Below are 21,907 nucleotides of genomic sequence, written 5' to 3'. Positions count from 1 at the left end.
TGTACTGTATTACTAAAAATACCAATGGATGCGTCCTTGAGCAGATCAAGCCCAAACTCTCCCTGGAAGCAAAGATAACTAAACTGAGGTTGTCATATTTTGGCAATATCATGAGAAGAAAGGACTCACTAGAAAAGACTACAATGCTTGAAGTGGAGGACAATAAGAAAAGAGGGAGATGGCATTCCAAGTGGATAGAACTAAATATTAAGGACAACTTCTGAGAGAGAAAAACACTTTGTCAAGTTTCATGTTGCAACTTTAGTATTTGTGCCATCTAGAAACAATGAGTTTCCATGAGCAGATCTAATGAACAATCAAGCAAGCAATAATATATGTCAATATTACATGCTGCAGCATTACTTCAAATCTCATCCTTAATTCACACATTTAAGAGCTGGTAGACATTTTGATATACACACCTCAGAGGTTATTGTTTGGAGCACAGCAGTAATAATGTTTTCCCCATTTTCTTCGTATAGCACAGTTATATGTAGCCTTCAATTATAACCAAATTCATCCCAAGTTATTTGAAATAGAGGCTAAATTGGCTTATCGAAACCAATGTGATTGGATCAAATAGAGACTAAATTGGCTTACTGAAATCAATGTAACTGGATCAAATGGTTATTAAAAACTTTCAGTGGGGCTGAAAATACTGGACTGAGAAAGTTATGCAGAAATGGGTAATTTAATTCTTCATCACCAGATAGTACAACAAAACTGAAGAGAGATACAATCTTTGATTTAACCATATATCTCCGGAAACTATATTTGTGTGGATGTTTCATTAAGTAGATATTTTCTATTAAGTCTTGTTCTGAAACACAATTGTTTATTGACTGTAGAATATTTTGTGTATTATTTCCCAAATATTATACAGGCATGATTATCAATCATGCATATAACTATAGAATACATGACAACTAGGAATCTTTACTCTGATGTAAAGGAACATAAGCAAAGCTGGTAAAAACAAAGACACTGATTTACTCATATCCATCACAACAACACAGTTCTCATCTTATTTGATCGTACAGTAGGTGTGGTTTTATTTTATAACGTACTTAAAGCTTTCTCCTGATACCTGCAAGGATTAGAAGACAATATCTTATTGTCGTACCTTCTGGCATTCTTGCTCATGACTGGGATCTGGGTTGCTTTGTAGCATGTTCTTATTCAACTGTTCGTAGGATGAACTGCTCAGTGTTTTATTCATTCAAGTGTAACAAAAAACATTTTAGATCTGTATTCTTTGTGCAATGAAGTCCCGAAACCAAAATTGCTTTTCAAGTAATAAAATGAAGGGGAAAAAACTTCTTGTTGCAGAATACATTTGAAAATGAATCAAATCAGATACCTCTCAGGCTTGGGCTTTCTGTATATCAGATATTGCACAAAAGAGAAAGTTCTCATGAAACAGATATTTAATAAGGCCAATTATTAAGTGGAAAACACACAACTGCAGACATTTTAAAGGCACACTTAATGAATAAGGCAATCCAGACAAATGCAAATGTTCGTGTTTAAAGTGCTGTTTATTTGAGGCAGCAAAGGCCAACCATCTTATGCTTTCTAAGAAGCAATTTGCAGATGGAAGTGGAAAGAATAGTGTCCTACACAGATCCTTCAAAAAGTATCTCCAGTGAGGCAGCACTGCTTGTTTGCACTGAAATTTTTGGGCCCAAGTCCTTGGAATCAGAATACAGAGTACATATGCACTGCTATAGTTAAAACAGTCAGTCATCAAAAAACCTATAGCTGAAGTATTGTACAGTTTCAAAGCAAGCCCAGGAATGGGGAGATTAAAACACTGCAGGCCACAGGAGCAATCATATGAATGCACGACGACTATCAATTGGGCGTCCCCGACTGGCTCTTCCTGGGAGTGTGGGATTGGGATCTTGAAATGACCCAAATGTATCAAAGTGTGGCCTGAAAGAAGGATATGTATCAAAGTGTGACCCAAGAGGAGGATATTCACTTGGAAGAAACTCTGTAGAAGCAGGAAACAGGGAGTGGATTGGGTCACTAATGAAAGGAGGTGTAGGCCTTTCATCAATTTCACCACCAATGATAATTGGGGGGTACAGACAGTTAGGTGGAAAAGGATTAGGATACAGTGGGTTGGGATGAAGGGGAAGGGGAAGGGGAGGAGGGGGTAAAAACATCATGTGTCTCCACCTCAGGGCATCCCTCTTCTGCTTCAATTTTTTCTTGTACAGCTGCAAGAAAGAAATGAAAAAGCTTAGCCTGAAGCCTAAAGTGGTTCAATATTCCACAAAAAAAGTTGCCTAGAACATCCTGGTGATGAATGCACCATGTTCTAGGACTGCTGAAGGGGCAGACTCCTCAACACAATAGTCTCAAAAGCAGTGTCATTTGAATAACTTCATCATTTAAAGGAAAAATGTCTAACTAGGCTGGTCCCTCTTCAGCCACAGTTCTTATTTTAATACAGCATTTTTACTGGACACCTAGAATTTCAGACCATTATTCAGCTGTGCTTGGTTCTAAATTCTAAAGTTGAAAGAGTGGCATTAAGAATACTGTTGTGCTTAATATTTCTTTAACATTAGAAGGAAAAGAGAGTGGCTCCTCTATCAATTGGAGCTTCCATTAGCTTAGAACTTAGTTTGTACACCTCTGCTTCTTCCTTTTTCTTTAAAGGAAGGCAGTGACTAGAAAAGAAGTACAAAGGCAGACACCTACCTCCTTCCAGTCTGTGTCACGAGACCTGGCAACAGGATCTACAAAGAAGCATCAGAATTCAGTATGATATAGCAATCTAAAATTGTATTTCTGTACATCCAGGAAAGATAAACAATGCAGAAGGTCTGTGCTGTTCACAAGACCATCACAAAAATAACTGCCAAAGGCCTTCCCCAAAAGACTGTCTGGTGATTGTCCCCTGGTGTTCAGTGCTGCTGCTGGATTTCTTAAGAGAGAATTAAAGCTAGCCAGATTGCTTAAGGCAATGTTTGGAATCAAACCTCTTTTCAACTCTAAGCAACAAGAAAATGCATGGTCACCTCTAAAATCACGCAGATATATGAATCTCCACAATAGCTGGTCATTTGAAGCTGCATAGAGGTCATGGCAAACAGCAGATAAAGAGAGAAGCGAGCGGACATCCAAGAGACGGAAAATTCGGAGTTTCAGCTCCAGTGGAAGGACCACCAATCCAAACACATCAGGTAGGTTCAAAGCTAAGAGGATATAAAGGGGGAGAAAAGAATTATCCACAATGCTACAATAATTTGACTATTTGTTTTATAATGCACTTTATCATTACAGGTTGAATATCTCTTATTCAAAATGCTTGGGAGAAGAAGTGTTTTGGATTTCAGATATTATTATTATTATTATTATTATTATTATTATTATTATTATTATGGAATACTGTATATTCATATACATAATGAGATATTTTAGGAATGGGACTCAAGTCTAAACATGAAATTCATTTATGTTTCATATATTCCTCATATACATAGTCTGAACCATCAGAAAGCAAAAGTGTCACTTAGCCACCCATGTGGATTTTAGAATATTCTGAATTTCTGGTTATTGAATACTTAACTTGTACCTCAAACTAGATGAGGTAAAATATGGAGATACAGAAAATGGATATGGTAACGTTTTGATTTAGTTGTTTATGTACAGAGGGAATGCAATACTTAGTCCTCAATTTATTTCTCAGCAAAAGGCTGGAAATACCTTAACCCAGGCCTCTTTCCTTTTTTCAAAAACATAGTGGTTCTAAGAACATTAAGCCACAATGGAGCATAGAAGAAACCACATAAGACATTTTGAAATCTAAGGAGACTACTACATTCAGGTTATACCTATCCCCGCCAATGGATTTCATTTAAATTTTTGGTAGAAGGATGACAGAGCATATTCTAATACTAGTGATGGTTAGAAGCCTAAAGAGACTTCTGCCATTTATGAAATTAAGGTGCTTCTGATACCATCATTGGGATGATTTACATCTGAATGTGTGTCAAATATGAGAAGAGCCAAAGAAGTATAATATCACATGGAACATCACCACTTGTGAACTGCACATTTTGATAAAACATCCCACCTATGGAGAACAAGCTGACCCTCCTTTAGAGGACCAGTAGTTAAGCATTTTAATAATAAAAATAATAAAAAAATTATTTTTATACCGCCCTTCCCATGATCAGGGCGGTGCACAGCATAATACAAATAAAACACAGTAAATAATAATCACAATTACCATTAAAATTACATTAAAAACCAATTTCTGGCCAGCCGGCCACTGCTGCCAGAGAGGGGGAAGCTAACCGGAACCAGCGTGAAGGTGTCCCCATTGTTACTACAGATGTGTTTCTTTTAATAATTCTCTCATGTATATCAGATTTAGTGTTAGAATTTCTACAGCCTGGATAAGGAACTCCATACGTTCTACAAAATTTAACATTAATTGCAACATAGAATTTCACATTGAATTCTATACCATCACTCACATAGGAAACAGGGCAGAGGAAGAGAAGGATAATCCCATCTTCGAATGTTCCCATTACAGTAATTTGACCACTAGAAAGACCAAACCATTCTGGGAGAAGGTGGCAATATAAATGGTTGTCAACTAACTACTGACTCCATCATGCCCACTGAAATATATGCTAAGGTTCACACAACCAAAGCTTCAACTTCCTTAACTTGGAAACAAACTCAAGAGCTTAGACAATGACATTAGTCATGTTTAATATGAAGCAGTGTGTTGTTTTCCCTTAGCCTGGAAAAACAGAAATGAAAAAAGAAAAGAAGAGAAAAAGATCAAAGCTAGCATTTTAATGCTTGCTATATTGTCAAGCCACATAGGAAACAGCCTCTCCAGAGGGCTCAGTAACAGTAGAGGTCTTTGCCCCTTAAATGAATCTTACAGGACTTCAAAAGAGGTTTCTGATTTTTATCTATTTTATTAGCCTTTCCTAAATTAGAAACTGGCATTTATTCCATTTTGTAAGTCACAGCTACAACCAACACTATACTTAAGGGGAAGAAATGCATTTACTTACGAGAATTAGAATGCAACCTAGCATGAAGGCTAGCTACCATGCTTTCTGTGTAAACTGGATTGCTAGAGTGTTTTATGTGCCCATCTAGACATTTTTAGATTTTAGAGGATGGGGCTGACGTGATATATCCCATCCGCTAAAGTCTATCCATGTGCCCATATGTACAACTACAGGTCTTCAATATACTATGGGCCTAGGCAGTATCAGAGAGCAGGTAACTGTGCATATCAGGAATAGATACTGGCTTTCATTTTAATTAAAACCTAAAAGTTCTCAACACTGGCTCAGTACCAGATCTGATAAAACTTTGCATTTAATAAGTGAAAGAGTAAATGAGATGTCTAAAAACTGCTGTCACAATTAGGAACTCATAAAGTTGCTTAAACCACTGTGTAAGAAACACTTTTTACAAAGGATCCACAATGCACTTTTTCTAACTCTTGTCTTACCTTGCCGGGCAGCAGCCAGAAGAGGGTAAACCAGCCGATCTTTAAAGAGACGAGACAGCTTCTGAAGATCTTTATACACCCCTATAACATCTGCTTTAGGAAGAAAAAAAAGCTTTACATTTGTAAACAATTCAAACAATTACTTTAAAGAACAAATCATCTTCAAGTAATTGATAAAAAAGTTGTTTTTTTATTCAGATTAAAAATGTGCCACAATAATTATGTTTATACAGATCAGTGGAAGTCAGCATGGGCTGCTAGTCTTTGGGCGATTATTAACAAATCTAAATAGAATAGCATTTAAATACAAAGAGACATTTGGGGGGTTTTCATGTGAGGGAAGAACAAATAATACAGCTAGAAGATTCCTTTAAGACAATATTAACAGATGCCTTCTTCAGCATTCGGAAACCTGTGAAGAGGGCTTAGAAAGGATCAGGATTATCACCAGCAGTCTTAGCCTGACCACCACTTCTTCAAGGGCTCTACTTGCACAAAGCCTCTTGGCTGCTACCCTGCCCATACATTACATAGATTTTCACTGCTTATTACTAATCTATCTTTATATTTTTCAGCTTTTGAATAAGGCTCTCTCAAAGGGGGCTACTTTTACGGTGAGCAATACTATAAAAATAGTACTTTATAACAGTAGCAAATGTGATCTTTCATCATTTCAAGACCTGGGGAGAACCACTGTTACAAAACTGGTAAATATCTAATGGCTTCTGTTGGGGCAGGCTCTACAAATTTGCCCAATCGCACTATTCATTATCAAAATCGATTTTATGCTAATTCTACAGTAGCCCCTTGCTATTTCTCACTGGCAATCATCTTTGGATCAGACTAGATCATATTAGCTACCTGAATCCTGAAAGCAAATGAAGGATGCTGGCAGAAGCTGCAGCCTCTTCACACTTTTGATGTCATTAGAAATCTTTAACATTGCTGGAAAATATAATAGACAAAAAAAATCTCTTATTATTCTTGATAACAGTCCACATTCTATACCATGTCGCTCCTGCTTATTTGTTATTTTTTCCTCCAGCTCTCCAAATTCTCATCTTAACTCTTCTAATTCTCTGCTTGACTGCATTTCCCCCTGTCTTTAAGTCATACTCATTTCCATTTTTTCTTTTCACTTTAGCACCCCCACATCTTTTACCATAGCTCCTCCTCACAAAAAAAAAACAGTTGTAGTTCTTGCCAAATTTTAGTGTTGACTGTAGCAACTTAACCACCACCATGGGGGGGGGGGGGCTGGAACTGGGCCCCAGCAGATACCAAGAGCCCACTGTAAAGATATCTCTATGTTCATTAACACAGAGAGATAATTTTTATCCAACGATTTTTTAAAAAAGTAAATCCCAAAGTTGTACATGTATCAACTTGGATCCTTGAGGTAGGAGACTGGACTACATGACCCATGCATTACCTTCCAGCTCCATGACTCTGCCATTTCTTTCTTTTCTCTTTTTTCATTTTAAATACATTTGTGAACTGGTTTCATATCAGAATTTCCAATGCTGTCTCAGGACATGGTTCATTTTTATTCAGTGGATGCAAGCTACAGGAAAAGAGATTCCACCTCAACATTAGGAGGAACTTCCTGACAGCGAGGGCTGTTCGACAGTGGAACAAACTCCCTCGGAGTGTAGTGGAGTCTCCTTCTTTAGAGGTCTTTAAACAGAGGCTGGATGGCCATCTGTCAGGGATGCTTTGATTGTGATTTCCTGCACGGCAGGTGGTTGGACTGGATGGCCCTTGTGGTATCTTCCAACTCTATGATTCTATTGCTAAATTTTAGCAGTCATAGCCATGGTATGACTATCAAAAGGTTCTGTGGGGATCCAATCCAGTTCTCTAACCTTCTGTAGAAAATAGACACTTGCTTGAAGTTGTTTGTGCCAACTGAAATTGATACAAAGAAGCAATGCCTATACAAAACCCACCTATTATAAAATAATTATTTATAGAAATACGTCTAAAATAACACAGGAGAATCCATTAACAGAAAAAAAGAGTAACTAATCAAAGTACAGTACCAACTTTCTATTCCATGTACAATACATTTGTATTTAAACTATTTTATTCCATGAATTGACTTAAAGACCCTTAAAGTATAATCTAAGAAGGGCTAGCACCTTTAACTGTGGTAATCAATGCAGATACAATAACATCAAGAGTTCTATTAGATTCATTTTCTGGAAGTCATATTCAGTATTGTCTGAAGCTTAACACTCTGGAAGCTCATTTTAATGACCTACTTACTCACTTGGGAGAATGTGTTTAGGATTTGTATGGTCTTTAATGAAAAGAGTGCATCTGATGTTGAGGAATGGATAGCAAACAACTTCAGGAATGCTTGCTGCTTTAGGGGAGATTAAGTGGTATAATTTAATTTTCAGAAAGAATAAATGTTGAGTGAGAAGTCACATGTACTATTTATTTCTTTGTGTGCTGCTTGGTACTCCAAATATTGAACTCTGAACAAGTTATCCCTAAGAGGGATAACTTGTTGCATTGCTAAACAAACACATTGCTGGAAAGAAACTACCAGTAGTCTTTTTGCAAGATAAAACGAGGTATTAACACAACAATTTTTTTTAAAGACCACATATATGCACAAGTATATTTTCAATCTTGAGAAACAGAAATAAAAGGAAGTTTTAGAATTATTAAGGAAGATTCCCCCCATCCAATTAATAAGAACTGAATTTGCTTAATTCACAGATGCAGGGGGGAGACAGTGGTGTCCCCATGCTGGATGTCGCCCGGTGCAAGGGGGCTGCTTGGGGTTGGCGGCGGCACACTGGCTCTTCAGGCTTTGCCGCAGTGCACTCACATCCTCCTCCCCCTCCAGGCTGGAGCAACCTGCAAGGGCACATGCACACTTCTCCTCCATCCCGGACTTCCTCATGGCCAGAGGCCCATGGCCAGAGGAGGTGGAGCGCACATGCGCCTTTGCAAACTGCTCTGTCCTGAAGCCCAGGACAGAAGAGCAGTGCACATGTGCTCTTGCAGATTGCTCCGTCCTGGGATTCCTCTCTAGGGAAAAACCGCAGGATGAAGCAGTCCGCAAGGGCACACGTTCTTTCCTCCTGCTCCTTCTCTATTCTGGGCTTTTTCCCTAGAGAGGAAGCCCAGGATGAAGCAGCTAGCAAGGGGACATGCACATGTGCTGCTCCTCCTCCATCTCAAGCTTCCTTTCCAAGGAAAAGGCCCAGGACAGAGCAGCCAGCAAGGGCACATGCTTTCTTCTCCTCCTCCCCTGTCCCTGGTTTTTTCCTTGAAGACACTTGGTGCCAGAGCAGCTGGAAATGGGGAGGAAGGCCAAACAGATGTCAACCCTCCTCTGGGTGTCACCTGGTGTAGTCTTGCACACACGCACACACACACACACACACGCAGTGACGACACGGGGGGGGAGATCTCTGCTTGAAGGCTTATGCAGTCCCCTTAGCTTGATAGTTCATAGGTACCAACACTGCACCATACAAATACAGTCATCCCTCCATATTTGTGGCTTTGATATTTGCAGATTTGATTATTCACGGATTTCATTAATATGTTCTCTCTAGGACTGTCTAGGTCCTCCAGTGCAACTCTGTGGTCAACTTTAACTAAAAGTTGTACTGAAAGACCATTTGTAGCCACTCCAGTGCCTTTCTATGGTCAGTGTATGTTGGACATTGACCACAGAGTTGCACCAGAGGACCTAGAGATTCCTAGAGAGGTGTCCTCTCAGGTAAATTTGCAGTTTTTCCATATTCACGGGGGTCCTGTTCCCCTAACCCTAGCGAATATTGAGGGACAACTGTACTCATTTCATCATTTCTGGTAAAACTGAAGAAATATGGAAGGGAAAGGGTGACAAACACAAGTTAGTTTTCAACTAGAGAAATTGGAGAACACCCTTACCATTAACGACAATAAGATCTCCCAAAGGCACACATGTAAGGACTGCAAAGCCATTTTCACACAGTGGATGAGTATACAGCAGCTTATAAACACCTTTGTTTCTCCACTTCTCAGGCATTGATGATGCCTTTGCTTCTGTACCCTAGGAATAGGGAAAGAAGCTATTAACAAGCCAGTCCCTGCACCTGTTCTCCAACAATGGATCTGACCAGAAATCGGAGAATGACCAGAAACCTTTATTTGGCACGCTTCAAATACAACAAATATTGATGGCTGATAATGTGTGGGATGCTTGATATTCAGGGGCATAAATGCAAAAGAGTTTATATTGCCTTATACTTCAGAGATTATGGTGTACTGGAGAAGAAGCATGCAAATTTTAAACAGTACCCTTTGTGTTTAATCCTTAATGTTTTTAAAGGGTTAAATTACCTCCTATATTACTTTTAAGTAAATACCAGTTGCTGATTATTTCAAATAAATATAATATTGAACTGATTTTTTTAATCCAAACCATTGTATGAAAAATCTCAGTAAGACCCATCAACCAAAAACAAACAAAACAAAAAAAAAAAAACAGTACAGATTGAGTCTCCCTTATCTGGAATTCCAAAATATGAAATATTCCAAAAACCAAAACTTAATGTAAACAAACTTCATTCTATGAACAAAATTATTTAAAATATTGCATAAAATTACCTCCAGGCTATGTATATAAGGTGCATATGAAACATAAATTAATATTGTGTTTATTCTCCGGTCCCATCTCCAAGCTACCTCATTATGTACATATATGCAAATCCAGGTATTTCAAAATCCAAAAGTCCCAAGCATTTGAGATGAGGGAGACTCAACCTGTATTTCTCATTTCACTAGTGTTTTTTAATATCTCCATGTCCTTTAGAGAAAAAAATGTGGAGGAGATATGCCATTAATGTCTGAAAGATACTTCACTCATGACTAAATTTTATTTTACTCCTGAAGTGGAGCTTGGGGGAGTCTTCTAAAGCTCTGCCAACTTGTTCCGCCAAGTCAAGCTGGCCAAACTGATCAGACCAGATTTTTCTAAAGCTTCTTCTTCCCAGTGAACGAACAAGAAAACCAATGTAAGCATTTTGTATGTCATTTTCCTTTCCCACTATCCATATCATTGTTCCTTACAGTCAAAGACTATAATGCATCCTTATAGCTGCCTTCCTCCAAAACTTTTATTTATAACACAGGAGCCAATCTGATGAGCATGGATTCCTTTTTCCCACTCTCTCTTTAATTCTGTGTTACAGTCACAGTCATGCAAATCAAACACAGTAACAACTGTGGTTCATTCACATCAAAGAGACAACACATTATCTAAAAAAGGGTTTACAAACTGTGATAATGAGATTATGTTTTGCATCAGTATACTTGTGTATTATTATTATTATTTACTTATACCCCGCTCTTCAGCCAAAAGGCTATCAGAGCGGCTTACAAATTGTACTCAAAGGAATTGCTCAAAATAACAGAAAAGACAGAACATCTATGTGAATGAGAGTGGCTTGTAATTTGTAAATAATTATTTGCATGCTGGACAGATGTGAGAGCTGGACAGTTAAGAAAGAGGACAGGAAGAAAATCAATTCATTTGAGATGTGGTGCTGGAGAAGAGTGCTAAGGATCCCGTGGACAGCCAAAAAGATAAACAAATGGGTCATAGAGCAGATCAAGACAGAAATCTCCCTGGAAACCAAGATGATAAAATTTAGGCTGCAATTACTTCAGACACATCAAGAGAAGGCACGTCTCACTGGACAAAATAATAATGCTAGGAAAGGTGGAGGGAAGCAGAAAGAGAGGAAGGCCGCAAGATGATAGATGGACTCTATTAGGAAGGTCATGGGTATGGGTTTGCAGGAACTAAGAGCAGTGGAGGACAGGGAGTCTTGGAGATGTCTCATCCACAGGGTCACCATGGGTCAAAACTAACTCAAGGGCAGTTAATAACAAACAAAAAGGAAACCCAAATCCAATTGTTAGTTCCAACCTGAATAGATTCAATAAATCAGTGAAAATACAGTTAAGTCAACACTTATCCATAGAATCATAAAATCCAAGTTCCATTGTTTTACTTTAGCTTAAACCAAAAAAAAAAAAAAAAAAAAAAAACAGATTTCAGACATAAGTACCTCTGTACCAGGTCAAGAAAAATCACCTAACAAAGATGTTTGAAATTCCTGTTTACTTTTATAGAAAGCTGGATGAAGGAGTGTTATTTTGTATCTTCCTTACTTGCGGTACATATCCTGTCTCCATCATTATAAGGTGGATTGAAACTATCAAAGCATCATTGGCACTGGTGCACTCTGCAGAGTGGTAGAGAGTCTGAAGTGAATGCGGCACTTGCCCATCTGTAGCTTCACAGCAAAGCATTGGCTCTGAAGGATATGAACCTGCAGCTTCTTGGAGGTCAAAGTCATCTGAAGCCATCTCTGAAGTGAACTCTTGACTGGATCCTGCCTTGAAAGGGATAGCAAGAGAAACAAGAGAGCATTCAAAGATTGTGAAGTCAAAGGCTTTTACGGCCAACATCCATAGCTTTTTGTGAGTTTTTCGGATTATGTGGCCGTGTTCTGGAAGAGTTTATTCCTGATGTTTTGCCAGCATTGTGGCTGGCATCTTCAGATCTTCATTCTCTGAAGATGCCAGCCACAAATGCTGGGCAAAACATCAGGAATAAACTCTTCCAGAACACGGCCACATAGCCTGAAAAATCCACAAAAAGATGGAAACATTGATATCAATTTGTGCAAAGTGATCTAGAAAAAACAACAATGAAAACATTTAAAAAATAGTGAGGAAAAGTGGCTTTTGAAGGGGCTTAAAACAGCTCGGATATTCTTTTCAGTTCTTTCAACATCAGGCACAGTATTTGATAGTCACAAAATGTAGCAAAAGAGTCTTCATTTCTTAAGGCCTTACCATATTGTCACTCATTTCCTCATCACTCTGGATTTTACAGTCTGCTATGTGTCCATTATGTAATTCATTATCTTCATCACTGGGTTGGCTGTGAAATGTAGCTGCAGCAGATGGCTCATGATTACTCTGTGATGGAGTAAGGGATGATGAGGAAGGTGGAGATAATCTGAGTGCTGCACCATCTTCTAATATCAAACGTATCAAGTCTCCTGAAACAATCCCAAATGATGCTAGGGTGTCCTGGTCTCCAGCCAATGAGTCTCTGTTGTTCAAGGTAATTGCAAACTTGGTTTCAGAGCTGCAGGGAAAACAAAGTTAACAATACAGGGAACATGACTGTATTGAGGCATTCGCTTCATTAGCAATCTTAAGTGATATATGTACATGTGCAACTGTATGTCTACACACTGCAAGAAGAAAGCATTGTACAGTTGTCCCTTCCCTTATGCAGAGGATCCGTTCCGGACCACCACCACCCCGCATAAGGGGGAAATCGCGTATGCTCGTGCCCCATTGAAAATAATGGGCCGTGTGCATGCAGCGCATACACCATTCACTAGATTGTCCTGCAGCTTCAGCGTATGCTGAAAACCGCAGAAGTGAACCCGCGTATGCACTGTATAAACACTAGAGTAATCCCAAGAAGTCATTTCATTTTCTCCAGTGTATATTAAAATAATTTAAGCCAATTGCAAGCACACACATAGAAACATTTTACATGACTTCCAAAACATGGCTGCACAAATTTAAATACAGGAATTCTGAGTTAACTACCTCAGATAGAGAGACATTGGCCCAGTTCAAGCTTTTATCTAAGGCTGAATTCCCACTGCAGAAATGATCCAGTTTGACACCACTTTAACCACCATGGCTCAATGCTACAGAATCCTGGGAATTGTAGTTTTCTGAGACATTAGCTTTCTCTTTCAGAGAGGTCTAGTGACACAATAAGCTACCATTCTCAGAATTCTACAGCACTGAGCCATGGAAACTAAAGTGGTGTCAAAGCAGATTATTTCTGCATCATGGAAAGCCACAGATTCATTTCTGCCTCACTCTTGTCCACTTTAGGGGTTATTACAGTTCAGCCAGTCATTTGTAAACCATACTTGTGGCCTGTTCAAAAAGGAAACAGAAACTTTCATTCTCCTACTGTCAGAAGTGAAGGAGAAAGGAGGATAAACATGAGATCACTTGCTAAACACAACATGGGAATTTGGACTGTTACATCTGTCTACTCTAGCTATGTGGATACAGAAGTGAGATCAATGCAGAATGTAACTGAAATAGATTCATAATTTTGTGTATTAGTAACTAAATTATGAATTACAAAATACTAAAAAGGAAGCCATAAATAATTTATGGCTTTCTTTATGTATTATGAGTATTATTATTAAAGTCCAAGTTTATCAGCTCTATAAAGCCCTCTCTAACCAAAAGATTAGGAGAGGTGCCTTTTTCCCCTCATCTCCTGATTCAGTGGATGAGAAGGAAATCATTTCTAGCAAGGCTAATATAATGTTAAGTTTCTTTAGTTAACATGGGAATCAAATAACATTACCTCGGCCTGCTACAGTCAGCCAAAATAAAGCTGCTTCAAGTCTCTTTGGAGATATGCTGTTTAAATGATGCATGCATCCTAAGAATCCGGAAGCTGCACCAAAGCTGCACTCCAGTGCTTAGGAATGGAGTGTGGCTTTGGCGCGCCCTCCAGACTCTTAGGACCCATGCACCATTTAAATAGCATACCTCCAAAGAGACCCGAAGCAGCTTTATTTTGGCAGTCTGTAAGAGGCCTTCATTTGGTGGAAAGGTATACAGATTATCTTACAATTGTTCCAGTTAACTCCATACAGACTTATTTTGGAGTGAGTGCAATGAAGATCAGTTGGATTCAGTTCTTTACTTCTTCTCATAAACTGAATCAGGCTTACTGCTACTGTCTCTTAAGAATGCATTTAAAAGATTTCAGAAAGCTAGTAGTCCTCAAGATTTCTTCTCATTTGTATAATGGAATCTGAACTGCACAGGGTTTGAAACTAAATTCAATCTATTTAAGACCATGTAAAGTGTTACACAATCTGCTGTTGAGTCACCAGATTAAAATTTTTATCGTTCTTCTCTCTCTGCTCTGTTCCCAAGTCACAGGAATGTGTGACAAAGAGATGTCATTCATATCCCATTTTCCTTCCAAGAAACTGAAGCTGGTGCACTCACTTTATTCTCACAACAATCCTGTCAGTTGCTATGACCCAAGGTTGCTCAGTGAGTGTTACCCTTCAGTAGGAATAGGAACACTCTAATTTTGTGTCTTGAATATTTGCTGAAAAAGCCAGGGCTTTTGAATACTTCCGTTCAAAGAGGTCTGTAAAAGATCCAGAAATCTGATAATTGCACATAATGTTCAGTCAGATATAGCAACACTGAACATTATTGGTGCACAAACATTTACCCTCTTTTCTTCAATGTTTTGCACCATCAAGTGTTTTCATGCACTGGAGCGTATGGCAAGACTTTTTTGAAAACCCATTTCTACAGCCATCCCTATACACAGCTCTGATAAACAGAGGTTTGGAGGAAATCAATAATTCTCTACCCTCTCACATACCCAACAAAGTCAGTACTCCAGGTGCCATCACGATAACAAGAGATCCTTCATACTCAACTCACCTCAACAATGTACATTTGCTCTAAAATTTAACTAGTCCTAAGACACCTGATAGCCAGTCTTGGTTTGTGAACAGGGTATAAGCGGGCTACACAAATACAAAAGAGCAAGCAGCACAGAGGAATCGTGCCCCATTTCTCACTCAACACTGTGGACTCAGAGACACAGTGGGGTTAGTCTGAAACGTAGCTAAAAAGGTAAAAGTAGTCCCTTGACAGGAATGTCTAGCCGTAACCAACTGCAGGAGGAGGAGCTGAAGAGCCAGTGTTCTGCAAGAACTGCTCAGGTGGTCATGTGGCCAACATGACTCCAACAAACACCGAGAAGTGGTACCTATCTATTTGCATTTGCATGCTTTTGAACTGCTAGCTTGGCAGAAGCTGGGACTAGTGATGGAAGCGCACCCCAACATGCAGCACCCAGGCCTCAAACTGCCAATCTTGCAATCGACAGTCAGCATCTTAACCACTTGAGCCACTGCATCCCTATGCAATGGGATCTGGTAGCACCTGTGAGACAAACTGTGCAAAAGAAATTGTGGCACAAGCTTTTGTAGACTTTTGGTCTACTTCCTCACCTGAACATTAGGAAACACTTCCTGAGGCTGAGAGCTGGTTGACAGTGGAATAAGATACCTCTGTTTGTTTGTTTGGGAGATTTTTAAGCAGACTGGAAAGCCATCTGTCAGGAGAGCTTTGGTTGTGTGTTCCCTGGTTGGACTGAGTGGCCCCTGAGGCTGCTTCCAATCCTATGAGTCTATACATGGAGTGTCCTAGTGCCCAGGAAGGGCCTTTAACCTGTCTGTAGGGATAGCCATGCAAACACAGAACTTGTGGGTATGGCTCTTTCCTCCTGCCTTTGTCCCTCAATGACCGCAGCTAAAACTGAACTTCATCAACAACATATCCACAAGTTTTGCACTTCTGTGGCTGTTTATGCAGTCTGTTCGCTCCATGCATCTGAGGAAGCAGACCAAGGCTGCATCCACACTGGAGAAATAACCCGGTCTGGCACCGCTTTAACTGCCCTGGCTCTTTGCTATGGAATTGTGGATATCCAAGCAAAAGGTAAAACGTAGAGCATTCCCAAATAAAGCCCATGCTCAAAATGGAGGGCATTCTGGAACTGCTCCTGGACAGCAAGGCCGGGATGGAGGAGAGCCCTCCACTTGCAGGAGTTGTTGTTACCTGTATCCCCAGGCGGGAAGGAGCTCCTGGCAGAGATACGCGCGCAGTTCCCCCAGCGTTGGCTCCTGCTCCTCCTCCTCCTCAGGCAGCTCCAGCTGAGCCGTTCGCTTCCCCAGCCGCACTCGGAGCTTCATGGCGGCGGCGGCGGCGGCGGCGGCGGCAACGCTCTCGCGACCCTTCGCTCACTTCAGTCAAAGAGAAGAGCGCACACTGACACCCCTCTTCCTCCCTCAGCGGAGGAGGAGGAGGAGGCGGAAATGGCCGCGACTCGCGCCAGGGTCTTCCGGCCGGCCGCCGTTGTTGTTATTATTGGTTTTGGTTGGCGAGGAGGAGGAGAACGAAGCACCGCCTCCATCCCCCATCCATCCCCGCGGCTTACGTCATCTACGCCACGCCCTCTCTCCTCCTCTTTTATGCAAATATTCTGCCCGGCCCCGCCCCTCTCGCTATTGAGCCACGCTGCACCTCCTCCTCAACAACTCCTTTTACGCAATTATATTCAGCCACGCCCCCTCTCGCTTGTCAGCCGCGCCCTTCTCTCCGCCCCTTTTATGCAAATGTATTCCAACCCGCCCCCTCTCGCTCGTCAGCCCCGCCCAGCCTCCTCTTTCCCGCCCCATTTTATGCAAATACATTCGGCCCGCCCCGTTTGCCAGCCGAGCCCCGCCTTCTCCTCCGCCTTCTCCACGCCCCCTTTTATGCAAATAAGTTCCTCCGAGCGGCCGAACGAATCCGGAAAAGAACGAGGACTTTTAACGGTGTTTTTGTGAGGCGTTCTCTGTCAGAGAGAGCTCTGGCGCCGCCATAAACTATAATTCCCAGGATTCCCTAGCACTGGGGCAGCTACGTTTAAGGAGGAATATCCAGCCAGAGAGAGCTCTTAGGCCTCACCGAACTACAAACCCCAGAATGCAACAGGAGGAGTTGCATTTAAAACTTTTAATTATTGTAATGTTTTTAATTGCTTGTATCGATTGTAGTGTTTTTAACTGTTGGGCTGTTTTAGGTTTTTGTCAGCCGCCTTGAGTCCCTGTTACTGGGAGGAAGGCGGGTATAAATAAAAATAATAAACATAATAAACATAATAATAATAATAATAATAATAATAGCAGTAAAAGCAGTATACTAACTTGATAAGAGCGTATTCAAGCAGTTTGACACCACTTTAAAAGTCATGGCTCCATCCTTTGGATTCCTAGGATTTGTAGTTTCTGGCAGAGAAGGCTAAATGCGTCACAAAACTACAAATCCCAGGATTCCATAGTGTTGAGCGAGTAAAGCGGCATGAGTGCGGATGCGGCCTTTCTTCTGATGCACAATTTTCTGGTTCTGAGGAGAAGCAGCGAAGAGAACAGACGGTGGCGGGGGATGCGTCATTTACGTTTATCATTTAAAAACACCATAAAACCTTCAGAAAACTATTAACAACAGAATCTCAGCAAAGATTGTGAGAATATCCCAGGCATCTCTGCAAGACCTTTGTGAGAACTAGATTTCGAAAGAGCTGTTTTCAAAGGGTAAATGCATGCGCCTACTTCTGTAATTTTGCATTGAAATTACAGCCTTGAGAACCACCAGTATATATACATACACACACACACACACACACACACACACACACAAACATACACGTCCAGGAAAAACAAAACTTACACTACATACCAACCATTAAAGTCTTAATCCTATCCATCAGAAGCTGTTTAGCCAAAATAAGAAAGCCCTGAAAAATCATCCTTTGCAAAACGCTGAAGTTTTTTAAATAAAGTGTATAAAGTTTATTGAACAATTTAAAATACAGTATACCATCCATATCAAAACAACAACATCATACATCATATAACATCAAATACATCCTATAGCATGCATCGTGCCTCGTATGACGCAAATGTTTTTAAAGTGTCTGGTGTTTTAAAAGAAATATCTATGCTTGCTTTCTCTATTAAGTAGACAATTAGTTGGCATTATGGTAACATTTCTGTGACAGAATCATCCTCAATGTTAATTTCAAACTGGAAATATATTCCCACACCAGGAACCAAAATTTAGATGTAATAAATGTAAATATTATAGTGATGATAAAAATTTCCCTCTGAAACTGTCAGAATATTTAAAATATTAAGGTACAGCAAATTGTGAGAGTTGTGTAAAGAAAGAGGGAGAATATTATACCAGAGACACAGGAGCAGAAAGCTGCTTATTATTTTACAGTGTCTTATTGTTAAACATAAAGAAAACAAAAGTAATGACCACGGAGAACTTAAATTCGAACTAGACAGTGAGGAAATAGGAATAGTAAAAGAGTTCTCATACCTGGGATCAAACATTGATAGGAACAGGGACTGCAGCCAGGAAATCGGAAGAAGATTAAGAATGGAGAGGGCAGCTATGAAAGAACTAGAACAGACCCTAAAATGCAAAGATATACAGCTGAACACAAAAGTTAGAATCATGCAAGCCATTGTATTCCCTGTTACCATGTATGGATGTGAGAGCTGGACAGTTAAGAAACAAGTCAGGAAGAAAATCAGTTCATTTGAAATGTGCTAGAGAAGAGTGCTGAAGATCCCATGGACAGCCACAAGGACACACAAATGGGTCCTAGAACAGATCAAGCCAGAAATCTCCCTGGAAGCCAAGATGACCAAACTAAGGCTGTCGTACTTTGGACACATCATGAGAAAGAAGGACTCATTGGAAAAGACAATAATGCTAGGAAAAGTGGAGGGAAGTAGAAAGAGAGGAAGGCCACATGCTAGATGGATGGAGTCTAATAAAGACATCACAAGTATGAGTTTGCAGAAGCTGGGCAGAGCAGCGGAGGACAGATGGTCTTGGAGATGTCTCTTCACCAGGGTCGCCATGCGTTGAGACTGACGCAAGAGCAGTTAACAACAACAACAACATCTACACTGTAGAAATAATGCAGTTTGACACCACTTTAACTGCTGTGGCTCCATCCTACAGTCTTCCACTGATTCTAACTTTCATATGAGTAGACATATCTGGAATTGTATTTTCACTACTCCTTTTCTTATGGAACTGTGAATAAGTTAGATGTTGCCTTCATATTGTTAGTTGGCAATCACTTATTATTGGTCAGGATGTTGACCTTTAGCTGAAAACATATGACTTAAAACCACTCGAGTATTTTGACTTATGAGGCAGAAACTCTCACAAGTTACTCCTTCCTATTCCTAGCATAGAAATAAAGTAACACCAAGTTAAACTGACAATTTGCTGTCCCTGCATGATGCCCCTGGTCTATTGCCTGAGGCAATTACCTCTTCCTGGTGTCTACCTCGGACCTTTCTCATAAGAAGATTAATGACATTTTCCTATATGCACTTTGTAAATAACTCATGTACATCTTGCTGTCCTTCAATATTAATGTGTTCTGCAAAGTGGTCTGGTAAAAAAGTTTTCTTTATCTCGCCTGTAAGTAGAGAAAGACATTTTGCCAGTTTGCATGGCAATGTTCTAGAAAGGTTAACTCATTTCACTGTCTAGTGCACTAATGTCTGGCAATTCTTTGCCTCACTGCATATGAATGTACTGTTGCATAAACCTTGTCAAAAATGGTGAGCAGGGAAAGATTTGAAAGCTTGGCAAATACTTCCCTTACCATGTATCTGTATTACAATGCATAAAGTGTCAAAGCAATCCAGCATGTGCGGAATGGGAAGCAACACAGAACTACCAGCAAAAATGCCCAAAGCTAAGACAACCAGAGCATAACCAAATGGGTCACCTGAGCAGACTTGGCTCTCAATAAAGTTTCTGGCATCATGCTTTCCCTGAAAAATTTCTCATGCTTTTGCATATTCAAGACATTGGCATTGTCCTGAAAGAATGATGGTCATATTCTACTTCTTTGCTTTTCAGTTTCGCTAAGAACATGTCCACCTGGAGTTTAGGTGCTTGGACTTAAAATAGTGAGGAGTGATACCCTCATTTCTGGTTGGCTATTTCAAGATATTTTCCTTATTGGTTGTTCTGTGCCATACAAAAATGAGAACATTTTTTAAAAAGAAAAACTTGTTTGCTTTGGTTTAGTATGTTAGGATGCTGAGTTCCCATGCTTTACAGTAAATGCTCTTGCTTGGGAAAGTCTTCCTTTGTGTTGTGCCATCTGAAATTGAGAGCACTGCAAATCTTGATAGGTAAGTGATGAAAACTATTTGAGTTCTTATTTCTTCTGAAAGGCTGTTACAAATGTTTAGTGCCTCCCCGTGGGTATAATTCTTCATGCTAATCTTAATCTCGCATAGCAGTCTTCAACCTCCCTATTGGTTAATGGATTGGATTCAGTATAGGTAGACCCATTGACCCACTAAAATTGATAATATTTAAGTCATGAATGAACTGTTTAATTCAGTGAGTTTAAGTGTAACCTAGTCTGCCTTGTGGTGTTTGCCTATGAGTTTTAAAACGGCTTGTCCTTATATATCTGTTATGAGAACATTAAGAAAGTATTTGGTTTATTAATTTTAATTACTAAAATTAAGATGTTAATTTACCAGCTATTTTAATAAATCAGCACATAGTTTTAAACTAGTTTGAGATTATATGAAATTTATTTAAGAAGGGTTTTGTAGCTTTTGAATGCATAACAAAAATTGATTGAAAAGAAACTTGGATGAGGACTTGTTATCTAACATATGTAAAAGTGTTTCTTTTAATGAATATAAAAGTGTTTCTTTTAACATATTTAAAAGTGTTTCCAAAACTTTTTCTGTATTTCTGAAATAACTGTGTGTTTTGCAAATGGAAAAGTGCTCTTCTGATTTTGTTATTACATGTTAGAATTGTATTTACAGTAATCAAAATATTGCACACATAGAAGAAAATTTATTGAGAGCCAAGTCTGCTCTGCTGACCCAATTGGTGACGCTCTGGTTGCCTTAGCTATTGCCATTTTTGTTGGTGGTTCTGTATTGTACCCCATTCTCCACATGATGGATTGCTTTGACACTTTATGCATTGTCATAAAGATATGTGGTAAGGGAAACATTTGCTATGCTTTCAAGTCTTTCCCTGCTCCCCATTCATTGACAAAGTTTATGCAACAGCACATTCATGTGAAGTGAGCTGGGTTTTTAATCTTGTATGTGTGCACAGTATTTTGCTTATTGCAAATACAATTCTAGCACATCAAAACAAAATCACAAGAGGACATTTCTATTTGGAAAACAGACAATTATTCCAAAATAATTGCACATTCATATGCAGTGAGCTGCATTTTTAATCTTGTATGTGTACAGTACTGCAACCCTATTCATGTTTATTCAGATGTCAGACCCATTTTGTTGAGTTGAGCTTATCACGTGAAAGTGTGCACAATACTGCAGCTATAGAGACCTCCAGTCTAAGACAGACCCATTTACAGTATTTCAAACTGTAGGCCATTTCTAAGACAGACCCATTTACAGTATTTCAAACAAATGTTAAATCCATTCATAATAGGCCCAGGACAGATGGGCCAAAAGTGGCATGCCACCGCTGATACTAGGGTTCCAGAGCTCACAGCATCCGCATGCTCCAGAACCCTAGAACGTGAAGGCAGTGGCATCATGGTGGCGTCTCGTCCACATGGGCGCCGCTATGATGATGTAAGTGACACGCACTGTACAGATATCGCTGGGCATCGCTAATAATAATAATAATAATAATAATAAT

At 39.7% G+C, this 21,907-nt stretch overlaps 1 protein-coding gene across 2 annotated transcripts; it reads right to left on the bottom strand.

Annotated features, from left to right (window-relative positions):
* Positions 1–1,519: 1,519 nt before the first annotated feature.
* FBXO7 (F-box protein 7) lies at positions 1,520–16,569 on the bottom strand. 2 transcript variants are annotated; one of them, XM_042466643.1, is made up of 9 exons: positions 16,232–16,569; positions 12,377–12,674; positions 11,687–11,914; positions 9,419–9,560; positions 6,362–6,445; positions 5,501–5,593; positions 3,033–3,209; positions 2,713–2,750; positions 1,520–2,225 (listed from the first exon to the last, which is right to left on the bottom strand). In XM_042466643.1, the coding sequence occupies exons 1-9, from the start codon at positions 16,363–16,365 to the stop codon at positions 1,833–1,835; spliced, it is 1,587 nt and encodes a 528-aa protein (XP_042322577.1). In that variant the 5' UTR covers positions 16,366–16,569; the 3' UTR covers positions 1,520–1,832. The 2 variants fall into 2 exon arrangements, with proteins under 2 accessions (XP_042322577.1, XP_042322578.1); XM_042466644.1 differs by having other exon boundaries at positions 5,501–5,590.
* Positions 16,570–21,907: the final 5,338 nt, after the last annotated feature.

The sequence above is a fragment of the Sceloporus undulatus genome, chromosome 5 (genome assembly GCF_019175285.1).
Source record: "Sceloporus undulatus isolate JIND9_A2432 ecotype Alabama chromosome 5, SceUnd_v1.1, whole genome shotgun sequence".
Classification (NCBI taxonomy): domain Eukaryota; kingdom Metazoa; phylum Chordata; class Lepidosauria; order Squamata; family Phrynosomatidae; genus Sceloporus; species Sceloporus undulatus.
Note: the sequence above shows the minus strand (reverse complement) of the source record. Positions and strands in the feature narration are given on the sequence as shown.

Bases quoted from the DNA above. Each gene is read 5' to 3' on its own strand.
- FBXO7 (XM_042466643.1), bottom strand. From the start codon at position 16,365: ATGAAGCTCCGAGTGCGGCTGGGGAAGCGAACGGCTCAGCTGGAGCTG. The intron at 11,915-12,376 runs GTAAGGCCTTAA...ATCCCTTTCAAG, and splicing joins AGGAAATGAGTGACAATATG to GCAGGATCCAGTCAAGAGTT. The intron at 9,561-11,686 runs GTAAGGAAGATA...CCCTATTCCTAG, and splicing joins AGACAGGATATGTACCGCAA to GGTACAGAAGCAAAGGCATC.